The sequence below is a fragment of the Natrix helvetica genome (genome assembly GCF_964273705.1).
Source record: "Natrix helvetica genome assembly, chromosome: 10".
In the NCBI taxonomy this organism is placed as follows: domain Eukaryota; kingdom Metazoa; phylum Chordata; class Lepidosauria; order Squamata; family Natricidae; genus Natrix; species Natrix helvetica.
In genome coordinates, this window is record NC_138561.1 from 13,972,496 (window position 1) to 13,999,555 (window position 27,060).

The 27,060-nt window shown below is 46.3% G+C and overlaps 1 protein-coding gene across 2 annotated transcripts; it reads left to right on the plus strand.

Moving 5' to 3' along the window:
• Positions 1–1,091: 1,091 nt before the first annotated feature.
• On the plus strand, positions 1,092–27,060 carry AARS1 (alanyl-tRNA synthetase 1). Of its 2 annotated transcripts, XM_081962883.1 has the most exons (22): positions 1,092–1,163; positions 1,256–1,336; positions 4,187–4,347; positions 4,479–4,667; positions 5,688–5,833; positions 7,313–7,504; positions 9,945–10,089; positions 10,790–10,935; positions 12,491–12,599; positions 13,373–13,523; positions 14,490–14,614; positions 15,296–15,440; positions 16,046–16,221; positions 17,040–17,153; positions 18,496–18,702; positions 19,052–19,236; positions 20,164–20,272; positions 21,081–21,194; positions 22,051–22,170; positions 23,708–23,794; positions 24,959–25,072; positions 26,323–27,060. In XM_081962883.1, exons 3-22 carry the CDS (start codon positions 4,207–4,209, stop codon positions 26,506–26,508), a joined length of 2,901 nt encoding a protein of 966 aa, XP_081819009.1. In that variant the 5' UTR covers positions 1,092–1,163; positions 1,256–1,336; positions 4,187–4,206; the 3' UTR covers positions 26,509–27,060. The 2 variants fall into 2 exon arrangements, with proteins under 2 accessions (XP_081819009.1, XP_081819008.1); XM_081962882.1 differs by lacking the exon at positions 1,092–1,163 and having other exon boundaries at positions 1,187–1,336.

A 27,060-nucleotide genomic window follows, 5' to 3' on the forward strand; every position in this document is an offset into this window, starting at 1 on the left:
AAGTTGTGAGTGCTTGGCTGAGGAATTCTGCATGTTGATGTCCATCCATCTTAAAGGGGTTAAGGTTGGGAAAAAACATCCTATGGAAATACGGTAGTTACAATCAGAAGGATTGTAGGGTGTGATTTAAAAAAAAAACTCCATATAGGACCATTTAAATTGAAGGTCCATCCATTTTTTAAAACGAATTACACCTAAAAAAAGGTTGAGCTTTGATCCCACCCTAGTATAGATCATTGTCTTGGCTTTTTTAAACCACACAATTGGGCACCCTTCCTTACATAATTCTGGCATAATTGTTAGCTGATTATCTGGGCTCCCACTTTCTGCATTTGGGATCCTTGATCTTTTTGTGTACAACATGCTACTTCACAGCAGTTTTAGTTAAATATACATTCAATGTTTATGTGATCTTCTTCAGAGCTGATTATTATCACTCAGAATTTCTATTGTAGCTTTTTTTCTTATTTTACACAATGGGATGTTGCTTGCAGCATGCTTCAAGGGGCTTCAAAACACACACACACACATACACACAAACACACCCTACACAAAAGAATAAATCCACATTCATATTCCACGGAGCAGAATGTTCCAGGAAACATTTTATCTTATTTTTTATTGACGTTGCAGAAAATGTTTTAAAACTCTGAGCAAGATCCCTTCCTTTGGACATTTAATTTTTTTTTTAAAAAAGAGTTGGATTCTGCAAAATATTCAAAGGACTTATTTTCACATAAAAAAAAATCAAGAATAGTGCATTTTAACGACGTGGTGCCTCCCCCAGCCTACATTATCCTTCCCCAACCACTCTCTGTAATTAGATCTTCCCTTCCCCGCCTCCCGGGCCAGTCCCTTCCCTTAATGGCGGCCCCCTTGCCGCCTTCATGCCCTTCCCTGGGAGGCCACGTGACCTCAGTTTCGCAGCCATTGCATCAGCCGGCCCCTCAATCTCAGCGTGCTGCAAAAAATGCTGGCATGTCGGCGTGACTCGGCCCCTTTGGAGTTGACGGGCAAGACTTTGGACCAATCGTCGCCCGCGATTTCAGCCTCTAGGCCAATAGGACGTGCGAGCTAAAGAAAGGTCCGCCCTCCCGGTCGGCTGCGTCGCGAAAGCGCCGCCGCAGCTGCGCGAAGCGACGTCGCGGGTTGAAGGAAGCCAGGTAGGCTATTAGGGGCGGGGGTCGTCTGAACGGAAAGAAATAAAATAAATGCGTGTTTGTTCCACTCCGGCATCTCTTGTCTTGTTTTCCAGGCGCAAAAGGCGGCGTCCTCCTCCTCCTCCTCGGTGGTTCCCTCCCCTCTTCCAGTCATTCAGGCACAACAACCCTGCAAGGTAGGCTGGGCGGAGGAAAATGAGCTGAGTCCTTCAAGCGAGCAATAAACGTGGTGGTGAGGCGGTTGCTTGTTTGCGTGCATGTTGCACGATGAAGCCCCTTTGTGTTTCTGTCCCTTTGCTCGAGCTCCCCACCTGTAAAAAGGAGCTGGGCTTAGGTTGCTGGTTTGGGGTGTCAGTGGCTTCAATGCCCCATGCTGGGTGTGTATATGCGTGTGTGTCTCAGTGGCTAAGGCACTGAGCTTGTCCATCAGAAAATTTAGCAAGTTGGGTGGTTCGAATCCCTAGCACAGGTCTCCTGCGTGAGCTGGGGGTTGGACTAGATGACCTCCAAGGTCCCTTCCAATTCTGTTACGGTTATCGTTACCCTGTGTGTCTCAGAGCTTCTCAATCATCCAAGTCAGAGTTGTCCCAAAAGTGTGCTTTTTCCAAAAGAAAAATTAGACCTACTTGGGTTTTTTTTCCTTTTGAAAACGTTTCACTTCTCATCCAAGACGCTTCTTCCGTTCTAACTGGTGGGCGGTGGGAAATGGAAAACAGATGCATGCCAACAAACAGATGACTGCAAAGAATATAAATCTTTCCATTAATTGGCGGTCAGTTAGAATGGAAGAAGGTGCAGTTTAATGAAAAGAAGGACTAGGGGGAGACGTGATGGCAGCCTTCCAATATTTGATGAGCTGCCGCAAAGAAGAGGGAGTCAAACTTTTCTTCAAAGCAACTGAAGGCAGGACAAGAAACAACGGATGGAAACTAATCAAGGAGGGAAGCAACTTAGAACTAAGGAGAAATTTCCTAACAGTTAGGACAATTAAATCAGTGGAACAACTTGCCTCCAGAAGTTGTGAATGCTCCAACACTGGGAGTTTTTAAGAAGATGTTGGATAGCCATTTGTCTGAAATGGTCTAGAGTTTCTTGCCTGAGCAGGGGGTTGGACTAGAAGACCTCCAAGGTCCCTTCCAGCTCTGTTATTCTGTATTCTATTCTGTAAGCTCCTTGGATGGGAAGACAAACGTTGTCAAAGGAAAAACAAACGAGAAAGACCAGTTGTCTTTTGGGGGGGAAGCACCTTGAGCCTCAGGGACTTCCAACCCTGAGACTCAGGGTGTCCAAGATAAATTTGATTTATGGCCAGCAGCACTGCAGCCATGGGTCAAAGTGACATACTGTGCCTTCAAGCCCATGGTGCACCCTTTGTCCTAAAGTCGTAACATGGCTTCTTCTTAGCCTGCCCCTGGGACTTAGCCATTGTGGTTTGCAAATAGCAGTTTAAAGGGTAGCATCTCTTGTGAAGGGGTAGCATTTGGTATGTTACAGGGAAACAAATCCACAGTTGTTGACTGACAGTTCTTTGGCTTTTGTTCTAAGATTTATTAGATAAATTGAGTTTAATGTTTGCTTAGAAATTGGTTTGGATGGTGAGTTATTTCTGAAGCTGGGTGGCCTTATACATTTCTTGCATAAATAAACACATAACAGACATGGTAAGTCTTCAAAGCTCATTGGGCGATGGAACAATGGTGGAAGAGGCGCTGATTTGTGACCAACTCAGAGGCACCTGGTTGGCATTGTACAAAACGAAAAGCCGGAATAAGGTGCACCTTTGCCTGGAGCAGAAGGACGGATTTGAAATCCAGAGGATTACAACATCCCTAAAGAACACTAGGTCACAAATCCACTTTGGCCACTTGGACATTTCTCTTCTGCCAGTTATTTTGAAAACTCTGCATTTGTGTAAGCTGTTGGCAAACCGGTCATCTGTTGTGCAGGGAAGAGAACATCTTATGTTTTTAACCTTTCCTCTGAAATTCAGAGGTTGCATTCATACAACGCCCTTAACTTGGAGACTGGAAGGATCCATTTCTGGTTTGAATCAAAGACTCATCCAAGCATTTTCCATCGCGCTGTATGTTAAAATCCCCCTCTCAAACCCTCCGCACAATATCCTAACTCTCAGCCTCACCATTGGCAGGAGAGGGAATGGACCCCTTCTCCTGCTTGGTCACAATCTGGGTGACATTGTGCACAATGAATTTGTGTCCGCAACTGCTAAATCTTTAATTCGTCTATTAATTACTTTGTGCAACTACCCTAAGTAGTTGGTTGATAAAGATTTTGTTTTCTGCTCGGCGTGTTCATATCAACTACCTTAGGAGTTTACTTCTGATGTCAGTTGATGCCGTCGTAAATTTGATCACAAGGCCAGCAGCCATTGACAACTCAAGGTGGCAACTCAGTGGTCACTAAATGAATGAGGTCTCCTCGACTTACAACAGTTCATTTACAGTGACCGTTCAAAGTTACAATGGCACTGAAAAATGGGACTTAAGATCGTTTTTCACAGTTATGACCTTTTCAGCGCCCCCGTGGTCATATGATCATAATCCCCAGGCTTGGCAACGACTCATATTTATGACTCTTGCGGTGTCCCGGGGGTCCCTTTTATGACTTCCTGACAAGCAAAGACAACGGGGAGGGCAGCTTCACTTAACAACCAGGCTACTAATTTAGCAACTGCAGCGATTCACAACTGCGACAAGGAAGGTTGTAAAAATGGGGCAAAATCCACTTAGCGTCCGTAGGTCTCACTTAACCACATAAATTTAGGGGGTCGCTTGTGATCGTCAGTCGAGGACTAGCTGTATATCTAATGCTCCCTCCTCCTCCTCCTCCTCCTATTTTCTCCACCAAAACAACCCTGTGAGGTTGGACGAGCTGAGAGAGAGTAGCCGACCCCAGATCACCAAGCCAGCTTTCATGCCTTCAGATGGGACTGACTTTTTATAACTTTTCCTTGCTTTCTTCAAATCTGCTGTTTCTTTTTCCCACCTCTCTCTCTCTCTCCTCAGGGCTGAGCAGAGATCTCACAATGGAGAACCTGACGGCCAGCGAGATCCGTCAACGCTTCATCAATTTCTTTGTGGACAACCAACATACTTACGTACACTCGTCTGCTACCATCCCACTGGATGACCCTACCCTCCTCTTCGCCAATGCTGGCATGAACCAGGTCAGTGATAATCAGGGGTGGGATTCTACCAGATCAGACCAGTATATTCACTTTTTTTTTTTGAAGTTCTCAGCCTGCTTTGCACGGAACTGCAGAGCTGAGAATTGTTTTCTTCTTCTTTGTTATCCCAGTTCAAGCCTATCTTCCTCAACACAATTGACCCTTCCCATCCCATGGCCAAGCTGACCCGCGCCGTCAACACCCAGAAGTGCATTCGAGCTGGCGGCAAACACAACGACTTGGACGACGTGGGCAAGGATGTGTATCATCACACTTTCTTTGAGATGCTGGGCTCCTGGTCCTTTGGCGATTACTTCAAGGTACGGCGGGAGCGTAGCAGGAAGCTCCCGACTCGGGGATACGACGTAGGGTGGGTCGGGGCTTACTTTGGCTTGTTGCACAAAGAATTCTTGTGTCTTTGGGCCTCTTCAAATAAAGTTGGGAATTCTCTTGCGTAAATCTAGGACAGCTCTTTGAAATTATAGTCAGGGCTAGCAAAAATGGAACTGTGATCTGATCTTCCATGTTTGGGATGTTGGTTACGCTATTGCTCAATCATCCAAAGAACAGAGGCAGCCTGCTCATATTTCCAGTCCCATCAAGTGCAGGTAGCTGTTGACTTAACCACCACAATTGAGCCCAAGTGATTTGCTTAACAACCATGGCTACAAAGGTCGTAGAATCGGGTGTGACTCACTTAACAGCTGCCTTGCTTAGCATTGGATCTTCTAGCCTCGATTGTGGGCATAAGCGGAGGGCTACCTGTCTTTATGATGGCTCGGTGTTGTTATTGCCGCATTTAGAAAAAAGGTGAAATGTGGAAAGAAAGGCGGTAGATGATCCTTCTGCCTGGCGAGACTTTCTCAGTGTCAGCCTCTGCATTGCTTGCTTGCTATCGGCTGCCATAGTAACGGGGAGGGAGGGGGCTCATGGTATTTTGGGGGGGGGGAATTACTTGGTACAGGAGGAGTTATGAAGGGAGTTTTGTTCTCACTATCTTCTGCGCATGCTGAGGGCTCGTGTTTGGGCTTGGTCAAGGTCAACCGTCTCTGCATCCCAGCTGAATGAGGCCACTTGAAGATGCGTGACACCTTTGCGAATTGCAGATTGGACATTGGGTTGGGGTAACGAGGGGTAGGGTCTTTGGGTAAACATTTGATATGTAACACGCTCACGCTTTTTGGCTTCAGGTCTTGCTTCACCTTAGCTGTTTTCATTTCATGTCCAGTAAAAGTCCCTTTATCTCTACTCAAATGGAGTTGGGAGGGGGGGGGGGTCCTTTCTTGGATACTGAATGAGGCACGCCTGACACACAGTCCTGTTTTTCACTACCCGCTCAGGAACTGGCTTGCAAGCTTGCTCTGGACCTGCTCACCAAAGAATTTGGCATCCCCATCGAAAGGCTCTATGTGACTTATTTTGGTGGCAACGAGGCAGCCGGCTTGGAGCCCGACTTAGATTGCAAACAAATTTGGCTAGATCTCGGGTGAGTTGGGGTTACCCAGGAAATTCTTCCTTAACTGTCAGAAAGCAACCCCAGTCCCTCCCAAAAGAAGTGAAGGGGGTTAAAGGCCAGGCAAGGAGGTGTAAGAGAGATCACATCTCTCAGCCTTTCCAAACTCTGGTCCTGTGATGGCGAACCTATGGCACGCATGCCAGAGGTGGCACACAGAGCCCTCTTCCCTGGCACGCACACCGTTGCTCCAGGTCAGATCTCCATGGCGTTTCTTTTGTGAGCTTCTATTTCCCTGCAAATGACAAAACAGAAGCTCACCAAAGAAAAAGATCTGACCTCTAGCCATGCTACCGGTGTTAGGATGCCCTGCCTCTCACTGGTCAGCTGGTCTTCAGTTGTCTGCTGTGCATGCACACATGTCCGTGCAAGCGTGCATTTGCGCATGCACACACCTTTCATTTTGGGTGTGCGTGCAGTTTGGGCACTCGGTATCTAAAAGGTTCATCACTGCTCTAATCTGTGCCTTAAGTTTCCCCTTTCTTTGCATCGTGCCAAAACTCTTGTGCTCTAAGAAAAAATAAATAAACCGGGAATAAATGTAACGGATTTCAGGTTTTGTTGTTACTTTTGAATTAAGAGTTGTGATTTAGAAGCAAGTTTACTTTGGTGCAGCGCTTCTTAAAGTGTATTCCCAAGACCTCTGACCGGTCTGTGAAATCGAAATTATTTGCCGTGTTTAAAAATAATAGTGCCTTAAAACCCCATCACTCTTTTTAGAGTCCTGTATACTTTTTAAAAGTGGGAAGGGATCCTGAAAGAAAGAAAAAAAATTAAGAAACTTTGGTTTAGTGGAAAGCAGGCCATTCAGAAACCAATTTTACAAGAATCTCCCAAAGTGGTTTATTATTTGGCTGCACAAAATAAAAAGAAGGGAGTTTTATCCCAGCTGATGGGGTGTTCCTTGTCACTATTTATAGTTTTAAAATAGCCCTATCTTAGTTTTGATAGTGTGATGACAATATTCCTTTAATGAATACTTGCTAAGTGAACTTCAAATACCAACTTTCCTAACCTCGTGCTGCCCGTTTGTGATGGGACTACAGTTCTTGGAATTTCGTGTTCCCAGGGTCACATCTGGAGGGGATAAAAATGGAGGGAAACAGCACTAGCACATAGACTTATATACCGCTTTACAGTGCTTTACAGCCCTCTCTAAGCTGCTTACAGTGTCAGCCTTTTTCCCCCAACAATCTGGGTCCTCATTTTACTGACCTCGTAAGGCTGAGTCCACCTTTGAGCTGGTCAGAATCAAACTCCTGGCAGCGAGCAGTGAGTTAGCCTACAATCGTACCTTCTAACCACTTTGCCACCATGGCCCCGGCTATTCAAGATTTTCAAAGCTATTTGAAAATATCCTGGGCTCCTAATTAATCCAGAGCTCCGAAGTTATTACTTGTGCTCTCTTTCCTCCTCACTCTTGTTATTCATATAGCTTTTTTTCTCTTTCAGTCTGGCAGAGAGTAAGATTCTTCCAGGCAGCATGAAGGACAACTTCTGGGAAATGGGAGACACCGGGCCCTGTGGCCCTTGCAGCGAGATGCATTACGACCGGATCGGGGACCGAGACGCTTCCCACCTTGTCAATCAAGACGATCCCAACGTGCTCGAGATCTGGAATTTGGTGTTCATACAGTTCAACAGGTGATGCCGGAATTGGTTTCCTTTTGCTTGAGGTCTCCCAGCGGTGGGCTTTCCAGTCAATCCGAGGAAGAGCACTGAAGAATTCCATCCCCGCATTTATATTTATACATATACGTGCGCGATATATTTGTTTTACTTACGAACAGGCAGTCCTCGACTTACGACCACAATTGAGCCCACAATTTCTGTTGCTGAGTGAAACATTGGCCCGATTTTGCGACCTTTCTTGCCACAGGTGTTAAGGGCAGTCAACAATTGGGTGGGGGGTTTTTTGAAACAAAGTTTTTAAAAATTTTTGTTACGTATTTTAACTTTTTTTTATAAACAAGGTTTTCTTTTATGCACTGTTCGTTTTACATCATATTTTCATTTTACATTTCACTCACCTTGTTTTCATCCCATATTCTTCCACTTAGTTTTAGTTTCTTCTTAATATATAAACAATATCATTATTTGCCTCTCTAAATTAGTCAAATTTAACATATCATTTCCATCTGTTATTCTGTTCTACTCTTAATAACATATATCCTCAAATTTAGTTTGCTACAGTAAACATTTCGTTTTATTAATTATTCACAAGTAATTCTATTAATCTATTTCCCTCCCATCGTATTGAATATATACCGTTGGCTGTATTTACCAAATTTCATTCTATTCTACTAATAAATCCTTTTCTTTCTTTCCTCCTTTCAACCATTTTGTCTTAGTCTCTCAGGAGCTTCACTTCTCTCATATTCTCTTCTCTCCACCCATTTACCTAGTTTTTTTCTTTTTCTTAATCTGTTTTTTTATTTATTAATTTTTTTTATTTTAAAACATAAAAAATGCATACAAACAAAACTTAGACATAAACTACATTTACACAATACATTGGAACTTCATCTTCTTATAGCAGTTTCAAATCGGTACAGTTCTTCTGATGTTATTTCCCCTTCTAATATATTTCATTTGAGTTTCACCATTTTTAACCCTCTTATTGTACTCATCTATCTACTATATTGGGTGATTACCTCTAATAAGTTTCAACTCTCTTGAATGCATATATACATGGCAATCCTACTTAAACTTCTATGTTTGGGTTTTATTGGCTGCTTTCATTGACCCTTGTTTCTTTCCTCCATCCACCTATACCACTTTCTTTTCTTTTTCTTAATCTTAAATGTTTTTTTTCTTTCCAATCTTTTTTCTCCTTTTTAATTGTTGTTTTAGTATCTCTCCCCAATTCCCCCCCCCCCTCATCTTTCACCATTCATCCTACCTTTGCTATTTAACTTTCCCTTTTTGGGGGTTGGGGGAATTAACAATTGTTATATTAGTAGCACAATTATTAACACGGTATATTAAGACCTTCTCTGGCTTCCCCATTGACTTTGCTTATCAAGAGTCACAATAGGCAATCACATGACCCCAGGACACAGCGACCGTCGTAAGTACGTGCCAGTTGCCAAGTGTCTGAATTTTGATTACTTGAACCTAGGGATCTTGCAATAGTCGTAAGTGTGAAAAACGGTCCTAAGTCACTTTTCAGTGCTGTTGTAACTTCAAGCGGTCACTAAAAGAACCATGCTGTAAGTGAAAGACTACCTGTGTTTCATTGCTGTATATTAGTTTTAATTTGCTTTTAAATACACGGTTTAAAATGGAGTTTCTAGTTCGCATGAAGTTGGGATGAAAGGGAAGGACTTGATTTCTGCTCGCGTTTCCTAATCCCAATGATTATTATATGTATATTTTTTATTAGAATAGAAATAGAATAGAATAGAGAATGGAATGGAATGGAATAGAATAATGGAATGGAATAGAGAATGGAATGGAATAGAATAGAATAGAGAATGAGAATAGAATAATGGAATGGAATAGAATAGAATAGAAATAGAATAGAATAGAAAATGGAATGGAATAGAATAGAATAATGGAATGGAATAGAGAATGGAATGGAATAGAATAGAATAGAGAATGGAATGGAATAGCGAATGGAATGGAATAAAATTGAATTCAATTCAATTATTTGTTGGCCAAGTGTGATTGGACACATAAGGAATTTGTCCTTGGTGCATATGCTCTCAGTGTACATAAAAAGACAAGATATATTCGTCAAGAATCATAAGGTACAACACTTAATGATAGTCATAGGACACAAATAAGCAATCAGGAAACAATTGATATCAATATAAATCTAAGGATACAAGCAACAAAGTTAGAGTCCTGCAGTCCTAAGTGGGAGGAGATGGGTGGGAGGAAGGATGAGAAGACTAATAGTAATAGGAATGCAGCCTTAGTGAATAGTTTGACAGTGTTGAGGGAATTATTTGTTTAGCAGAGTGAGGTCATCCGTGGGGAAAAACCGTCCTTGTGTTTAGTTGTCTTGGTGTGTGCAGTGCTCTATAGCCTCGTTTTGAGGGTAGAGGAGTTGAAACCATTTTTCTTCTTCTGGGGCCAGAGAGGCTGATGGGACCTTGAAGCCACTGCCGAAGAAAAGCATCGACACCGGGATGGGATTGGAACGGCTGGTGTCCGTGTTGCAGAACAAAATGTCCAACTATGACACAGATCTTTTCGTGCCTTATTTTGAGGCTATTCAGAAGGTATGTCCCAAGTTCAGGGGAGGTCAGTTTGTCTATACATGTTCAGCCTGTGGCTAGCAGAGCCGTAAAAGGCCTTTTGGAACAATGGAGTGTAACAGTGGAGTTGCCATGGTAACGGCTTCACAGTACTCCACAAGGGGGCTCCTTATGGTAAGGGGCAAAATCGAACATTAGAAATTATGTTTTGTCGGGATATTTGTAGTACATACCGTATTTTTGGGAGTATAAGACGCACCGGAGTATAAGATGCACCAAGATTTTAAAGGCAATTTAAAAAAAAAGTTTTTGCACTCTGCAGACCTCCTAAAAACAGCCCATTTTTCACGAAAACGGGGCTGCTTTTTGTAAAAAAAAAAAAAAGGCATGTACAGCCTTTAGAAGGCTTATGGAGTGCTGCTGGGGGCCGGGGGGGAGAAATTTAGCAAAGAACAGGGCACTTTTTGCTTTTTTTGCCCTTCCCAGCCCCCAGGAGTACTCTGACAGCCTCCTAAAGGCTATGCATGGCCATTTTGGTGAAGGGGGCAGTGTTTCAGGAGGCAAACATTGCTGTATTCAGTGTATAAGACGCACCCAGATTTTCAGCCTCTTTTCTGGGAGAAAACGTTCTGTCTTATACTCCGAAAAATACGGTAATAAGGAAATACTGGCACTGGCTCACATTCATGGAAATTTCCGCTTCCACCTCTTTTTTTTTTCATAGGGCACTGGCTGCCGACCTTACGCCGGGCAGGTTGGCGAGGAAGATGTTGATGGCATAGATATGGCTTACCGAGTCCTGGCTGACCACGCCCGAACCATCACCATAGCCCTTTCAGATGGGGGGAGACCCGATAACACCGGCAGAGGGTGAGGCTGCTTGTAATTCTCTGGGGCGAAGCCTGGGTAAAACCAAAGGGGATTCCTTGAAATGGAACTGAGGTGCTGGGACCGCCTTGGAAGCTCCCCCCACCCCCCAATGCAGCTGTCCCTAAACTTTCCGGCAGCCCAGCGGGGGAGGGGGGAGAAGGGATGGTTGCATGCGAGTGGCAGGTATGGGCACCAGAGATGGTATTCAGCAGGTTCTGACCAGTTGTAGAGAACCGGTAGCGGAAATTTTGAGTACTTTGGAGAACCTGTAAATACTACCTCTAGCTGGCCCCACCCTGATTTATTCTCTGCCTCCCGAGTCCCAACTGATCAGGAGGGAATGGGGATTTTGCAGTACCCTTCATCTGGAGCGGGGAGGGAATGGCAATTTTAAAGGTATCCTTCCCCTGCCATGCCTACCAAGTCATGCTACGCCCACCAAGCCACGCTCACAGAACTGGTAGTAAAAATATTTGAATCCTGACAGAAGGCGGGGCTAACGTCACTTCGATACGACATGCAATCTTGGAGCTCCAGGATTGCTGTCGATATCTCTGTTGCTGGACGGTCCTTTTTGGATCTAAACCGTTCTGTAGGAACGGTGACAGAGAAGGGCACGTCCTGCTGATCTCAGGGGCATCGCAAAGCCCCTGATTGATCCAGGAGAAGCTCTTTTTTCCAGCTACAAGAGAAGCAGCCATTGAGGCTGCAGAAGGTTGGGACAGACCCCTGAAACGGAAGCAGAACAGGAGAGAGAGTGTGTTGAAATGGTGAGAATTCTTTTTACTATTAGAGAACAGAAAACCCCAAAAGACTTAGAGTTAAAATAAAATTGAAGACAGAAGAAAGCAAGCGGCGAATTAACCCTGGGTTAAAACTATTATCTTTTCCACTTTAATTTTGTTTGTTTTCTATGGATGGACTTTTTACAAATGCCTCTTACTTTTAAACTGGGCTGGTCTCTTTTTTTTTTCCTTCTTCCTCTATACTTTTCCCATGTTTTTGTATTTGTGGATTAAAAGTCTCTTTCGTACATATTTAGAATACCTTGTGTAAAATGGCGAAACAATAGTGATAATCAAACAAATGAAGTATAATAATCACGTATACAAAGATATTTGATTGACATTGTGTGATTTTTGATAAAGTTCAAGTGATGACTATGGAAAGGACACAGAAAGACCTTGTAACCAATCGACACGCTGTACGTAGTTGAAGAGGCTTTTTATGTTACATGTTTTGTTTGTGTTTGAAAATAAAAATATTATTTAAAAGAAAAAAAATTTTTGGAAATCCCGCCACATGGGCACGGGGTGCATGCTTGCTGCTTACCCAAACAGCTGCACCTGTAAGCACAAGCACCTGCTGCTCGGGCAAATGGAGCTACACACACACACTTTGCCTTTTGCAGCCCGGTTCCTGGCTCTGGCCCGGGGGTTGGGGACCTCTGCCCTAATGCCCCCGTAGTCAGTTCTCTCTGCATCTCAAATGTTTTCAGAAATACGACTGGTTGGAATGTAAAACAGATTTTTTTCCTCCTGTTCCTTAACTGCAGGTATGTTCTGAGGCGCATCCTCCGACGTGCTGTGCGCTACGCTCACGAGAAGCTCAGTGCCCCCAAGGGATTTTTCGCCACACTGGTCGATGTGGTGGTTCAGTCCCTGGTAATCCTACGCTCGTATTTTGCTCTTGAGCAGTTGTTCTCCTGCCCTCTAGTTAGAAGAGAATGGAGCCACTGCAATTCTGGGAGTTGTAGCCTCCACACTACCTGAAAAGCATCTGTTGTGGGCAGCCAGTGGCCAGCAGAGTGGGTAGCAGATTCGGACAGTGAGGAGGTTGGGGAGGAAGATGGGCCTGGAGTCTAGGGAGGGCTCTGTGTCAGAGGCAGAGATGGGGCCAGAGCTGTATGCCAGTTATCAGCTGCCTTCAGAGTCAGACATCAGTGAGGCAGACAAACAGCTGGAGCCTGTTCCCAGTGTGTGCCTGCACAGGGCTGCCAGATGAAGCGAACAGCTAAAGAACAGGGGTCGACTTGGGAGTAAGGCCACAAGTGGACGATGAATGGCCCCTCCCAGAGGAAATAAAAGAGGAGCGAAAGGGGAGTGGAGTTTGCAGGAGACAATTAGTTCGATTAATTGGTTCTTGACTCTCCGAGACTCCTTGCCAAGTTGTGCAGATATCATCCTGGCAGCTCTCCAAGCCAGAGAAGGTCTGTGACTGTAAATCCTCCCTTGAAAGACTTTGCTGGATGCGAAGGAGCAGAGTTCACAGCAAATTAATAAAAGGGGTTTTATGTCGGGCAAGGAGTTTGCTTCATGCTCTCGGGAAGCCTAGGTCAGAACAGCATCAGGGAAGGCTGCTTCTCACCCTTCTGTAAGAGGCATGCATGGCTGAGCAGAGGAGATGACCTTCCTTCACTGAATCCTCTTCCTCTCAGGGTGGAGCCTTCCCCGAACTGACAAAAGATCCAGACATGGTGAAAGATATTATCAATGAAGAGGAGGTGCAGTTCTTGAAGACACTCAACCGAGGACGCCGCATTCTTGACAGGAAGATTCAGAGCTTGGGAGACAATAAAATAATCCCTGGTATGTAACATGTTACCCTTTCTAAGAGTCCCCATTAACTCTAAAGTCACACATCTCAGGGTAGTTTTTCGTCCCTTAAAAGGTCACTTGTTATTATAACGTACGGTAGGGCCGGATATGAATCTGTCAGATCTGCCTCAGTCTGATCCCTTAGGAAAGAAAAACCCTCAACTCCCGTTTGATTGAAGTGAACGGTACCATATTTTTCAGAGTATAAGACACACCTTTTTCCCTCAAAAAAGAGGGTGAAAATCTGGGTGCATCTTATATACTAAATACAGCATTTTTTGCCTCCCGAAACCCCGTCCCCTTCACCAAAATGGCCGTATATAGCCTTTAGGAGGCTTCCAGAGAGCTCCTGGGGGCTGGGGAGAACAGATTTTGCCCCTCAACCCCCAGGAACTCCATAAGCCACCTAAAGGCTATCCATACCCTTTTTTTTGACAAAAAAACGGGTCCGTTTTTGCGAAAAGCGGGCCGATTTTGCTCGTCCCCCCCAAACACTCTACAAGCCTCCTAAAGGCTATTCATGCCCTTTGGGGGGGGGGGGGGAACAGGCCGTTTTTGAGAAGTTTGCAGAGTGCAAAATCTTTTTATTTTATTTTATTTGCCTCTTCAAAACCTTGGTGCATCTTATACTCCGAAAAATGTGGTACTTTTACTAAAAGATGCTAGTTGCAGTGAAGTCAGGGGGAATCTTGAGTTTCCCACACATCAGTACAGAAGTGTCTCCTTCACTCCCCATCCATCCCTTCACGACTAGTCCAAATCCAACCAATGCAATGCCACCAAGCTGCTTTGGGAACGCTGCGGTGTTTGGGCTGGTAACTTTCCACCCTCAGGGTAAACGGCCTTGAAGAGAAAGGGAAGCTCAGCTGTCAGACAGGATGACCCACAAAGAGTATTCCTTTTGCAGATGGAGATGTTTTCATGGCACGTTGACCGTTGGCTCGCTCTTTCTTTCAGGTGACACAGCCTGGCTTCTATATGACACGTACGGTTTCCCAGTGGATCTCACCGGGCTAATTGCGGAAGAGAAGGGATTAAGAGTCAACATGGAGGCCTTCGAGGAGGAAAGGAAGACCGCTCAGGTAGGGCTTTGACTGCTGCTGACCTTTATCTCAAACTTAACAGGGCATCTATATGGGCGGCTTTGGACTTAACGACTATTCGTTTAGTGACTAGTCAAAGTTAAAGGGCCCTGAGAAAGGTGACTTTTTATTAGTTTATAATATAAAATACAAAAGAAAATAGTAGGAAAATAAGGGAAGGGAGGTGGCTCAGAGGCTGAGACACTGAGCTTGTCGATCAGAAAGGTCGGCAGTTCAGCGGTTTGAATCCCTAGCGCCGCATAATGGAGTGAGCTCCCGTGACTTGTCTCAGCTTCTGCCAACCTAGCAGTTCGAAAGTACGTAAAAAATACAAGTAGAAAAATAGGGACCATCTTTGGTGGGAAGGGAACAGTGTTCCGTGCGCCTTTGGCATTTAGTCATCCTGGCCACATAATCACGGAGACGTCTTTGGACAGTGCTGGCTCTTCGGCTTTGAAACGGAGATGAGCACAGCCCCCTAGAGCCAGGAACAACTAGCACATATGTGCAAGGGGAATCTTTACCTTTAAGGGAAGGGAAAAGTGTAGGCCAAAGGGAAAAGAAAGAAGGAAAAGGCATTGAGTTCCCAATTCCGTTGGTGCAGTAGAATATGATAATAGCATCAAACCTCAACTTCATCCCTTAATCCAACCTTCATGTTTGGGTTTGTTTCATTTCCAGCTGAAGTCCCAGGGCAAGGGTGGTGGTGATGAAGACCTCATCATGTTGGACATCTATGCTATTGAAGAGCTTCGTGCCAGAGCTCTGGAACCCACCGACGACTCCCCGAAATACAACTATCGGTCGGATTCAGACGGTTTCTATGGTGAGCTCCAGGCCGTTTCTTTAGTGCAGCATCTTCTGCCCATCCCAGGGCCAACATATTTTCCTAGATATCTAAAACGCCTTCAGATGAGTAGGGACTTGCAGGCAATACATTCTGGGAATTGTATCCCAACACATCCAGTTGAAGGCTAGCCATTGAATGGTCTCTTCTGCCAATGTCGAGGCTGTCCTTGCCCATCTTTTGCATGGTCCTTCTGTCAGATTTCCTAAAGATGCCCTAATTGATTCATAAGCATCGAGTCAAGTTTTAAATACAAAACCAGTGATTTATTAGGAGCTCCATTAGGCAAGATCAGTTCGCAGTCAAGCCTGTGCTTTGTTTGATTTACTTCTGAACTATAGCCCTTTCCCTCCCCTCAGTCTGTGTCATAAATCACATTACCCTATAGATGCACCCCTCCCAAACTGGCTGCAGTAATCTGAGATCCGACTCCAGCCGAACAGTATGCGTGGAATGCACTGCCCTTCATTCTGTCCCCATGACAACACTGAGAGTTGACACCTTGTTGCTTCCTGATGGGATACGAAGCTCACCTGACTTTTTTTTTCCCCACCTCTATTGGGGTGTTTCGTTTTGACCTACAGAATTTGGTACCCCGGGAGCCACAGTGAAAGCTATCCGACGGGACAAGACCTTTGTGGAGGAAGTTCACACAGGCCAAGAATGTGGGATTGTACTGGACCAGACCTGTTTCTACGCTGAGCAGGGTGGACAGATCTACGACGAAGGCTACTTAGTTAAAGAAGACGGCGCAGAAGATGTAGGTCGGCCAAATAGATTTGGTGGGAACCTCGATCGGTTTCAGGATGGGAGGGCTTGATGGACAAACACGCCATCCTCTTCCCCCTTAATGCCTGCTGACTAGCAAGTTGGAGGTCCTGTTGTGGCCCACCAGTGGCCAGTGGAGGAGGTTGGGGAGGAACATGGGCCAGTCCTGGAGTCTGGGAAAGGCTCTGATAAGGGCTCTGCCTCGGAGGCAGAGAGGGGGCCAGGGCCATACGACATTTATCAGCTGCCTTTGGAGTCAGAGATCAGTGGGGCAGACGAACAGCTGGAGCCTGTTCCCAGTGTGTGCATGCGCAGAGTTGCCAGAGGAAGGGAAAGAACAGGGCTCCACTTGAGAGTAAGGCCCCAGGTGGATGATGAATGGCCCCTCCCAGAGGAAACAAAAGAGGAGCGAAAGGGGAGTGGAGTTTGCAGGAGACAATTAGTTCGATTAATTGGTTCGTGACTCTCTGAGACTCCTTGTCAAGTTCTGCAGATATCGTCCTGGCAGCTCTCCCAGCCAGATGAGGTCTGTGACTGTAAATCCTCCCTTGAAAGACTTTGCTGGATGTGAATGAGCAGAATTCACAGGAAATTAATAAAAGGCTTTTTTTATTGGGACCAGGAGTTTGCTTCAGGCTCTTGGGAAGCCTCAGTCAGAACAGATCACAGCCGGACCTTGAATGTAGTAAGAGGTGATCGGAACAGGCTCTAGATCTAGCATGCTCTTGGCTCATTGGGATCGCTCTTGTCCTCAATCTCCTTGGTTGATTTGATGGACCACGTCCGCTGACTCTCTTCTTTGCTTTGCAGAGGACGGAATTTACGGTGAAAAACGTACAAGTCCGAGGAGGTTACGTGCTCCACGTGGGCACCGTCTATGGGAGCCTGAAGGTGGGAGATTTTGTCGGCTTGTTTATTGATGAGGTGAGTGACTCAAGAAGGGAAGAAGGTTAAAAGAAATTTGAATTGGGTTCTTCCATCTAATCCTTTTCTTCTGGTCAAACCAGGATTAAAATCGGATGCACTAGCCCAGAGTAACCCAAGCTTTCCGGCTTTGTGTGGGGAGGAGACTCACATGGTTCCACATGAGCGACCGGCAAGCCTGCATGTGTAGTTCCATTTGCACGAGTAGCAGGCATACATGCCCATTGCGTGTGCAAATTTCTTCTGTCTCAGCTCCCCAAACATGACAAGCCCTCTGAAGTGAACTCAAAGATTCCTTTATTAGGAGCACCAGCGTTCCAGCAAAAAGTTTCTCTCTCATCACAGGCTAACAAGTCCATCCAGCTGGAAGATGAATAATTGTCTGCCACATATATTCATCTCCGTCCCCTGCCTTTTATCCCCAGAGCTAGGGTGGGGCTTCGCTAGCAGCGTTGGCTCTCCCATCCCAAGGATCGGCCCATAGATTTCCACTCCTCTCCTCTCCTCTGCCTTCTGCGTATCTGTGTGTCAGGCACTTGACGGAGATGTTCCTCCTTTTCCTCATCAGCCACCTCCAGACCTGGGGACTGTTGACTCTCCATCTGAGAACTGACGGATGGCCCAGGCTTCGCCTCTGTCTCTATCTCTGACAGCTCCATTCCCTCTTCCCCCTCGGAGCTCCCAGGTTTCCCTGATGCTGACCCTGAACTCCCATGCCGCCTCCTCTGATTCAGCTGCTGGAGAGCAGCTGACAGGCGACAACAAAATCGAGTGTGCATGCACGCACTCGCCTGCTGCTCATATAAAGTGAGGGTGCTCGCCCACCACTTCGGTGGCCCGGTTCCGAACGACTTACAGCCCAGTAGTGGGGTACAGCCCAGGGGTTGGAGACCCTTGTGTCAACACTTAGTGTTGTCATGTGGACAGAAAGGGGGGCAGTGCATCCCACGCATACTGTTCGGCTGGAGTCGGATCTCAGCTTACTGCAGCCGGTTTGGGAGGGTAATGTGATTTATGACACAGACTGAGGGGAGGGAAGGAAGGAACGGAGTAATTCAGAAGTAAATCAAACAAAGCACAGGCTTGACTGCGAACAGATCTTGCCTAATGGAGCTCCTAATAAATCACTGGTTTTGTATTTAAAACTTGACTGGATGCTTATGAATCAATTAGGGCACCTTTAGGAAATCTGACACCTTGCACTCGCCTATTGCCCAGATCACTTATGGACGCCAGCTGGCTAACTAGAATTGATCCTGACTTTTGGGGATCCTTGATGAGAAGGATCCTTCCTTCCCTTGCAGATCTCCTCATATCCAGTCACCTCTCTCTTACCTTTCAGCCAAGGCGAAGGCCCATTATGAGCAACCATACTGCCACCCACATCCTCAACTTCGCTTTGCGTTCTGTGCTGGGAGAAGCCGATCAGCGAGGATCCTTGGTGGCTCCGGACCGATTGCGGTTTGACTTCACCGCCAAGGGAGCCATGTCTACCCAGGAAATCAAGAAGGCAGAAGAGATTGTTAATGGGATGATTCAAGACGCCAAGGTACAGTGAGACGGAGTGCCTGTGTCCTTGTGTTGAATCCCTTTGGAATATAATTGCTTCCCTGGGTTTCTGGATAACCAGAGAAAACTGGATTTCTCTATCCAGATGTGTATCAGGGTATACAGAGGATAGGTCAGTCTCTATTTTCTCTACCAATTGCTTATGGCAATAGACTTGTACACCAATTCACAGTGCTTTTACAGCCCTTTCTAAGCGGCTTACAGAGTCAGCCTCTTGCCCCCAACAATTTGGGCCCCCATCTTACTCACCTCGGAACACTAGGCACAGCCACTGGATCTCCTCCCCTGGGATCTGCTAATCTTCAGTGTCCCTGTGATCCATCCCCCAGATTGTGTACGCCAAGGACTGTCCGCTGGCAGCTGCCAAGGCCATCCAAGGCCTCCGAGCGGTCTTTGACGAGACCTACCCAGATCCTGTACGTGTTGTCTCCATTGGCATCCCAGTTGACGACATGCTGGATGATCCCTCCAGCGCAGCAGGTGCCATCACCTCGGTCGAGTTCTGCGGGGGCACGTGAGTACATTGGGGTCGCAGGGAGAAACAAACCCTTTGCATCGGGAAACCCAAAACAATTCATGCATTACCTAGCATCGGAATGGCGAACATATGGCATGCGTGCCACAGGTGGCACGCGTAGCCATTTGTCAGGGCATGCGAGGCGTTGACTGATTTCAGCCTTTCTTTGAGGCCATTTTTCGCCCTCCCCAGCCTCCAGAGGTTTTATAGGAGCCTGGGGAGGGCGAAAATAGCCTCCCCCCTCCCTCGAGGCTTCAGGAGCTTCTCTGAGCGATATTTGACGAGACCTACCCAGATCCTGTACGTGTTGCAGCCCTATGAGGGCCATTTTTCCTCCTCCGGAGCCTTCAGGGAAGCTCTGGAAGGTCCCTGAAGGCTCCAGAGGACTAAAATCAGCCCTACGGACAAACTGGAAGTGACTTCCGGTTTGCTCGTAGGGTCGTTTTTTGCCCTCTAGAGCCTTTAGGGAAGCCCCTGAAGGCCCCGAGGGCTAAAACTGGCCCTACGAGCAAACAGGAAGTCCGTTCCCGAATTTCCTGTTTCCCTGTAGGGTCGTTTTTTTTGTGCACCCGAGGCTTCAGGGAAGCTCCTGAAGCCTCCGGAGGGCCTCCGGGGCAGGGGGGGGGAGGTTGTTTTCACCCTCCCCAGGTTCCTATAAAGCCTCTGGAGCCTGGGGAGGGCGAAAAAAGCATGCAAAAAATGGAGGGGGGGTCATTATGGGTGTGACACGCTCACGCGCGACCCCCCCCCTGCACTCCCCCTGCTTTTGGCATGCGAGCCAAAAAAAGGTTCGCCATCACTGACCTAGCAGATTAGGTCTTCAGATCCAGATATGTATTCAGTTGCTGAGATGAGAGATATTCAAAACTCTTTAAAGTCCAGTGAGACAGCACCTTTGGGATTGAACTTGCCGTCTTTTTACAGGCATTTGCAGAACTCGAGTCACGCCGGGCACTTCGTCATTGTGTCGGAAGAAGCCATAGCCAAAGGCATCCGGAGGATAGTGGCCGTCACTGGTGCCGAAGCACAAAAGGTCAGTGGGGAAGGAAGAAAGCCAGATGCTCTGGGGAAGCTGAGCCAGTTGAGAACCTGACCCTGTTTAGATACATCAGGAATGATCCATTGGATCCAGAGGTGGTATTCGGCCGGTTCAGGTGAACCAGTAGTGGGGGCAGCATGAGGGTCCGCCCGCCCACCCAGACGTCATCACGGACCTCCCGCGCATGCAGACACATGCGCTCCCTCTACCGAACCGGTAGTGAAGATAAGGGGATACCATTACTGATTGGATCCCTGTTTAATTTTAAGCTAAGAGACTTGTCCTTGCTGTCAGGGTTCCAAATAGCATCCAAAAGTAAATCGGAATCCAAGGCAAAGTATTGCTCAAAGTTCCAATTTATTAAGAGAGCCATGTTGGCACATCTGGGAAAACCCGGATCTGAAAGATTCCCGGTTTTCCCCACCTAGTTGAAAGTTCAAGATCCTGCCCCTCACCCCCACAAGTCCATCACACGGTCCAATCTCCCACTGCCATATGGGCAGTTCCACCCATCCAGTTCTGGTCAGGTGCAGAGACAAAGGATGACCTTTGCTTTCTAGAAAGAATTTTGTTATGGCTACATATCATCTAACTCCGTACAATCCCTCCTCCCGTTTTCCCACAATAGAAAATGCAAAGCAGAATAATAGAAAGTGTGGCAGGCCAAAGACCCCAAAGAAAAGATGGCAACAGGCCTGACACTTGCTCCTAGTCAACCTGATCGTTTTCCCTTTAGGAAAAATGCTGGGCTCTCAAGGCTTCTCTCTTCTATAACCTTACTTACATCCCTTTTCTCTTCAAGGCCCTGAGGAAATCAGAAGGTCTGAACAAGCAGCTTGCTGACCTAGAAACTAAAGTAAAAATCCAAACGACACCCAACAAAGACGTCCAACGTGAGATAGCGGATCTTGGCGAGGTAAGGGAAAGAAAAGGCCTTTGTAACCTCTCTCTCCTAGGACCCTCTAGTAAGGCTGGTCATCATCTCCAAGCTACTAGCCTAAAGAGTTGCAGTTTACAACGCTGGCTGGGTTTATAGACAGGACTTTGCAAATCCCTACCAAAGAGGGTCTCTGCCTAGCCAATGCAAATTCAGTAGCTGTCATATTCAGGAGCTGTGGTGGCGCAGTGGTTAGAATGCAAAATTGCAGGCTGACTCTGCCCACTGCCAGGAGTTCAATACTGACCAGATCAAGGGTGACTTAGCCTTCCGTCCTTCTGAGGTCGGTGAAATGAGGACCCAGATTGTTGGAGGCAATAGGCTGATTCTGTAAACTGCTTAGGGCTATAAACCACGGAAGAGGTATACAAATCTAAGTACTATTGCAAACTATCATCTATCATATATCTCTCTATATCTATCTTCTGTCTCTACAATATCTATTATCACTGTCTGTCTGTCTATCTAACTCAAGAGCTCTGGTGCAGTGGTTAGAATGCAGTATTGCAGGCTGACTCTGCCCACTGCCAGGAGTTCAGTCCTGACCGGCACAAGGTTGACAGCTTTCCATCCTTTCGAGGTTGGTAAAACGAGGACCCAGATTATTGGGAGCAAGATGCTGACTCTATAAACCACTTAGAGAGAGCTGTAAAGTATGAAGCAGTATATAAATCTTAAGTGCTATTGCCATAAGTCTGCCATAGGTCTGTGCTTGACTAATAGTAGAGAAATTTATTTCTTGAATGTTCCAGTCCTAGTTTAAGGAACTTTGATTTTAGTGATGGGAGCCCACCGGAACTGAAGCTGTAACATTGGGATGTTACTCCTTTTGCAGGTCCTGGCTACAGCCATCATTCCCCAGTGGCAAAAGGATGAACTCCGAGAAGCCCTAAAGGCACTGAAGAAGATTATGGATGATTTGGATCGGGCCAGCAAAGCCGACATCCAGAAACGAGTGAGCCTGCCTCCTGATTTTCTTTCCCGTGCTGTTACTCATGGAGAGCTTAGAAATTGTTCTAAGGCAGTCCTTGATTTATGACTAGTTCGAAGTTAGTGACAGATCTCCCTGGAGGTACTTAACAACCTGCTTCTGAAGTTCCAACTCCCCTCTCGCCCCATCCTCATGGGCAGCGATTTTGAGTGTGCAAAGACTAAAACTTCCAGAATTCCTAACTATCTAGCCACACTAGATAGAAATTCTGGGAATGTGTAACTCTTAAAATGTCTGGGAGAACCTCACGTTAGCAAAGGTTAGTCATAACTTTTCCCCACTTCTATCTTGACTCTTCATTTTAGCAAGCCAGACTTGGCTGAGAAGTTGGCGTATTTATTTTTCTCGTGTGCGTCTGCCTTTGTACCTGGCACACTACATTGTTGTTGTTAGTTACGAAGTTGTGTCCGACCCATCATGACCCCATGGACAACATTCCTCCAGGCCTTCCTGTCCTCTACCATCCTCTGGAGTTCATTTAAGCTCACACCTACTGCTTCGGTGACTCCATCCAACCACCTCATTCTCTGTCGTCCCATTCTTTTTTTGCCCTCCATCTTACCCTGCATTGGACCCTTCTCCAGTGAGCCCTTCTTTCTCATTGGATGTCCAAAGTATTTGAGTTTCCTCTTCAGGGTCTGGCCTTCTAAAGAGCAATCAGGGTTGATCTCCTCTAGGACTGACCAGTTGGATCACCTTGCAGTCCAAGGGACTCGCAGGAGTCTTCTCCAGCACCAGAGTTCAAAGGCCTCCATTCTTTGGCGCTCAGCCTTCCTTATGGTCCAACTTTCACAGCCATCCATTGCAACTGAGAAAACCAGAGCCTTGACTATATGCACTTTTGTTGACAGGGTGATGTCTCTGCTTACACACACACAGACACACACACACTACTACTGCTACTGCTACTACTACTACATAGACCTCAGATCAAGATCAGATCTTGGAGCCCAGATCAATGTCAGTGTCAGGGTTCCAAATAGCATCCAAAATTAAATCAAGAGTCCGAGGCAAAACATTCCTCAAAGTTCCTATTTATTAAGAGAAACATATTGGCACATCTGGGAAAACCCGAATCTGAAGGCTTCCCGGTTTTCTCCACCCAGTTGAAAGTTCAAGATCTTGCCCCCACACCCAGAAGTCCATCACATGGTCCAATCTTGCACTGGCAGTTCCACCCATCCAGTTCCTGTTAGGTGCAGAGGTGCAAAGACAAAGGATGACCTTGGCTTTCTAGAAAGAATTTTGTTATGGCTACATATCATCTAACTCCGTACAATTCCCCCCCCCCTCCCATTTCCCCACAATAGAAAATGCATAGTAGAATAATAGAAAGTGTGGCAGGCCAAAGATCCAAAAGAAAAGATTACTGCAGGCCTGACGATCAGTAAGAATTCTCTCTGCCTGTGCAAGGAGCATCGTTTTTTCCATCTCTGTCGTTTGCAACCTGAATTAAGCAATCTCGCTTTTGTCTCATGCTTTTTTTTTTTTCTTCTCCAAGGTGCTGGACAAGATGAAGCAGCTCATCGAGGCTTATCCCAACCAGCCTCTGGTCATTCTGGAAATGGAGAATGGTGCTTCTGCTAAGGTACGTTTTTTTTTCCAGTGCAACATCCTTTGTGAGGCTGTGGTGCCTCAGGGGTTAGAATGCAGTATTGCAGGCTAATTCTGCTGACTGTCAGCAGTTAGATCCTGACGGGCTGAAAGTTGAGTTAACGTTCCATTCTACCGAGGACGGTAAAATGTGAGCCCAGATTGTTGGGGGGAATAGGCTGACTCTGTAAACTGCTTAGAAAGGGTTGTAAAGCACTATGAAGCGGTATATAAGTCTTAAGGGCTATTGTGAAAGGAGCAGAGAAAGAGATACCGTGTTTCCCCCAAAATAAGACAGGGTCTTATTTTCTTTTGACTCCTGAAATAAACGCTTGGCCTTATTTTCGGAGAGGTCTTATTATTTTTGAGGTGCAGGAGGCGGTGAGCGTGGTCACCTCATGGCTGCTGCTGTGTTGCAATATTTTCAGAGGGGGGCTTATTTTTAGCTCATTAGCTCAAAAGCCCGATTGGGCTTATTATCTGGGAAGATCTTATTTTCGGGGAAATAGGGTATAACCGATGGGGGTCTCAAAGAGTTGGACCTGAGTTACCAGCTGAACAACAACAAAACACCGAGAAGATTGCACATTTGGTTCCCATCTAGAGGACAAGAAGTGGCTGCGCACACACCCCTTTTCGGCATGAAATGATGGAGGGGTTACCGTATTTTTTGGAGTATAAGACGCACCAAGGTTTTGAAGAGGCAATTTTTTAAAAAAAAGTTTACCAAAAAAGGGGGATGAATAGCCTTTAGGAGGCTTGTAGAGTGCTCCTGGGGAGAGGGGGGCAAAAACAAGCAAAAAACACCCTGTTTTTCATCAAAAAAAGGGCATGCATAGGCTTATAGAGTGCTCCTGGGGGTTGGGGGGGCAAAAACAAGCAAAAAATGGCCTGTTTTTCACTCATTTCTGCCCTCCCCAGCCCCCAGGAGCACTCTGGAAGCCTCCTAAAGGCTCTGCACGACCGTTTTGGTGAAGGGGGCAGGGTTTCGGGAGGCCAAAAATGCTGTATTCAGTGTATAAGACGCACCCAGATTTTCAGCCTCTTTTTTGAGGGAAAAAGATGTGTGTTATACTCTGAAAAATATGGTGTTTCAGTTTTTCAGTTCTTTCCTGGTCCAGCTTCAAATGCCAGCTCTTGGCATGTTCTTTCTCTACAGGCCTTGAATGAGTCCCTGAAGCTCTTGAAGACACATTCCCCCGAGACAGCCGCGATGCTTTTCAGCGTGGATAACGAAGCAGGCAAAATTACCTGCTTATGCCAAGTTCCTCAAGTAAGTAAGATTGGGAGCCCCTCCGAGTCTGGGTAGAATACGGATAACTCAAGAAACAGAAGTTCCATTCTTCTTTTTTAATGTTATAGAACTAGAGCAGGGGTGTCAAACTCAAGGCCCGCGGGCTGGATCCGGCCCGCAATGTGTTCGGATCACAGTAGGATTCAGTTGTTGATGTCATGTATTGAAGCTGAGAGGAGGACATTTGTGTGTTTTGTGATCGCTATCAAGTTGGTCGGGGTTTTTTTTGTGTGTGTGTGTGTGTTCTTTCATTTAGTGAGCTTGTAAAACGTAATAAAATTAAAGTAACGGTGCAAAGAATTGACTGGTCCCCCAGAAAGTGATGTAAAATAGTATTATTAAGTGAACAAGGCTACAGTTATAAAGGCATTAGAAGAAACATTGGTGGAAACTTAACCAAAGGTGACATTTCTAAGTTTTTGAAGAGGTATGTGGTCAACCCACATCGCTTCGGCCCGGTCTACCCATTGCGAAGTGGAAACAGCAGTTTGGGGAGTGGTGTCAAACTGGCCACACCCACCCAGCCGCTCACCCCACCCTTCACGAGGTCAACCACAGCACTGATGTAGCCCTCAATGAAATTGAGTTTGACACCCCCGATCTAGAGCAAGGATGAAAAGCCCTATCAGATTTCCCCAGATACGACATAAGCCGTAACTCCCAAGAGCCTCAGCATTGATGGAGGATGCTGGGAATTGCATCCGACTTTATCACAGTTTGTTTAACTGCAGAACTGCAACTGTTTTGTCTTTCGGGAAGCTTGGGGCTCTCTAAGCTTGGTTGTTTTCTTGCAGGCATTTCATTCCCAAACTAGGTAACATCGGGTGGGATTCAGTAGGTTTGGACCGGTTTGGACGAACCGGATGTTAATTTTACATCTGGTTTGCCAAACTGGTAGTTGCAAGGACTGGCTGGCCCCTCCCCTTCCATCAGTCTCCACGCGGCCTATTTTGGATGCCAAGTAAGTGTAGGGCCCGCGGGGAGGCTCTGAAAGAGCAAAAAACAGGCCTCCTGGAAGTCCAGAAACACACACATTTCCGGAGCCCGGGGGAGGCTGTTTTCGCTCTCCTGGAGGCTCGAGGAGGCAAAGAACCGGTTTGTGAATCCCATCCCTGGGTAGTATATTTCATAATGAAACATCTGCAAGAAAACCACCAGGCTCAGAGGGCACCAAGGGACCTCACGGTTCAATCCCAAGCTACAAAAATCTCCCCTTCTATCGGTTTCAGGAAGTTGCCGGCAAAGGGCTGAAGGCCAGCGAGTGGGTACAGCAAGTCTCGGTGCTGATGGATGGCAAGGGAGGAGGGAAAGACCTCTCGGCCCAGGCGACGGGCAAAAACACCGATTGCCTGGAGGAAGCCCTGCAGGTGGCCACCGAATTTGCCAACCTGAAGCTCAGTGAGTTGAAGAACTGATCAAACCTGGGAAGGATGCTCCTTGCCTGCTGCAGGCCAATAGCTTAGATGTTCCTTTTAGCGCCTCGGTGGAGGACTAGGCCATACGTGATTGCCCTACATTCATCTGGCACAAACTCCAGGGAGATGGTTGGAAAAGTCGATTATTCGGATACTTGACCATGAAACCAGATCTGTGGCCCTTGGCGCTCCATCTGCTGAGAATAGCCATGCCATCTCAGGACACCTGCTGCTAAAGGAACTGACCTTCCAGTTGTCACATAAGTGTGTCCTTCATTGCAATGCCACTGTGCAGTTTATAGGGAATTGTGCAGTTTCCTTCTCATCTGTGATTTAAGCACTAAGTTTCGGGGTATTGTAACGTGAATATACGCAGGGACGAACCTGACCTGCCGTCATCGCATTTCTTCTTTCTAACCGTAGAAACCTCTCTCCCCTCATTGTTTAACCTCCGTTAGAACAAGCCTGCCCTATCTCTGGAAAACTGGGAAGTCAGAGAGGGCCATATAAATAAAACAAGCAAGACTGTGTATCGCACAGTGGAAATAACAA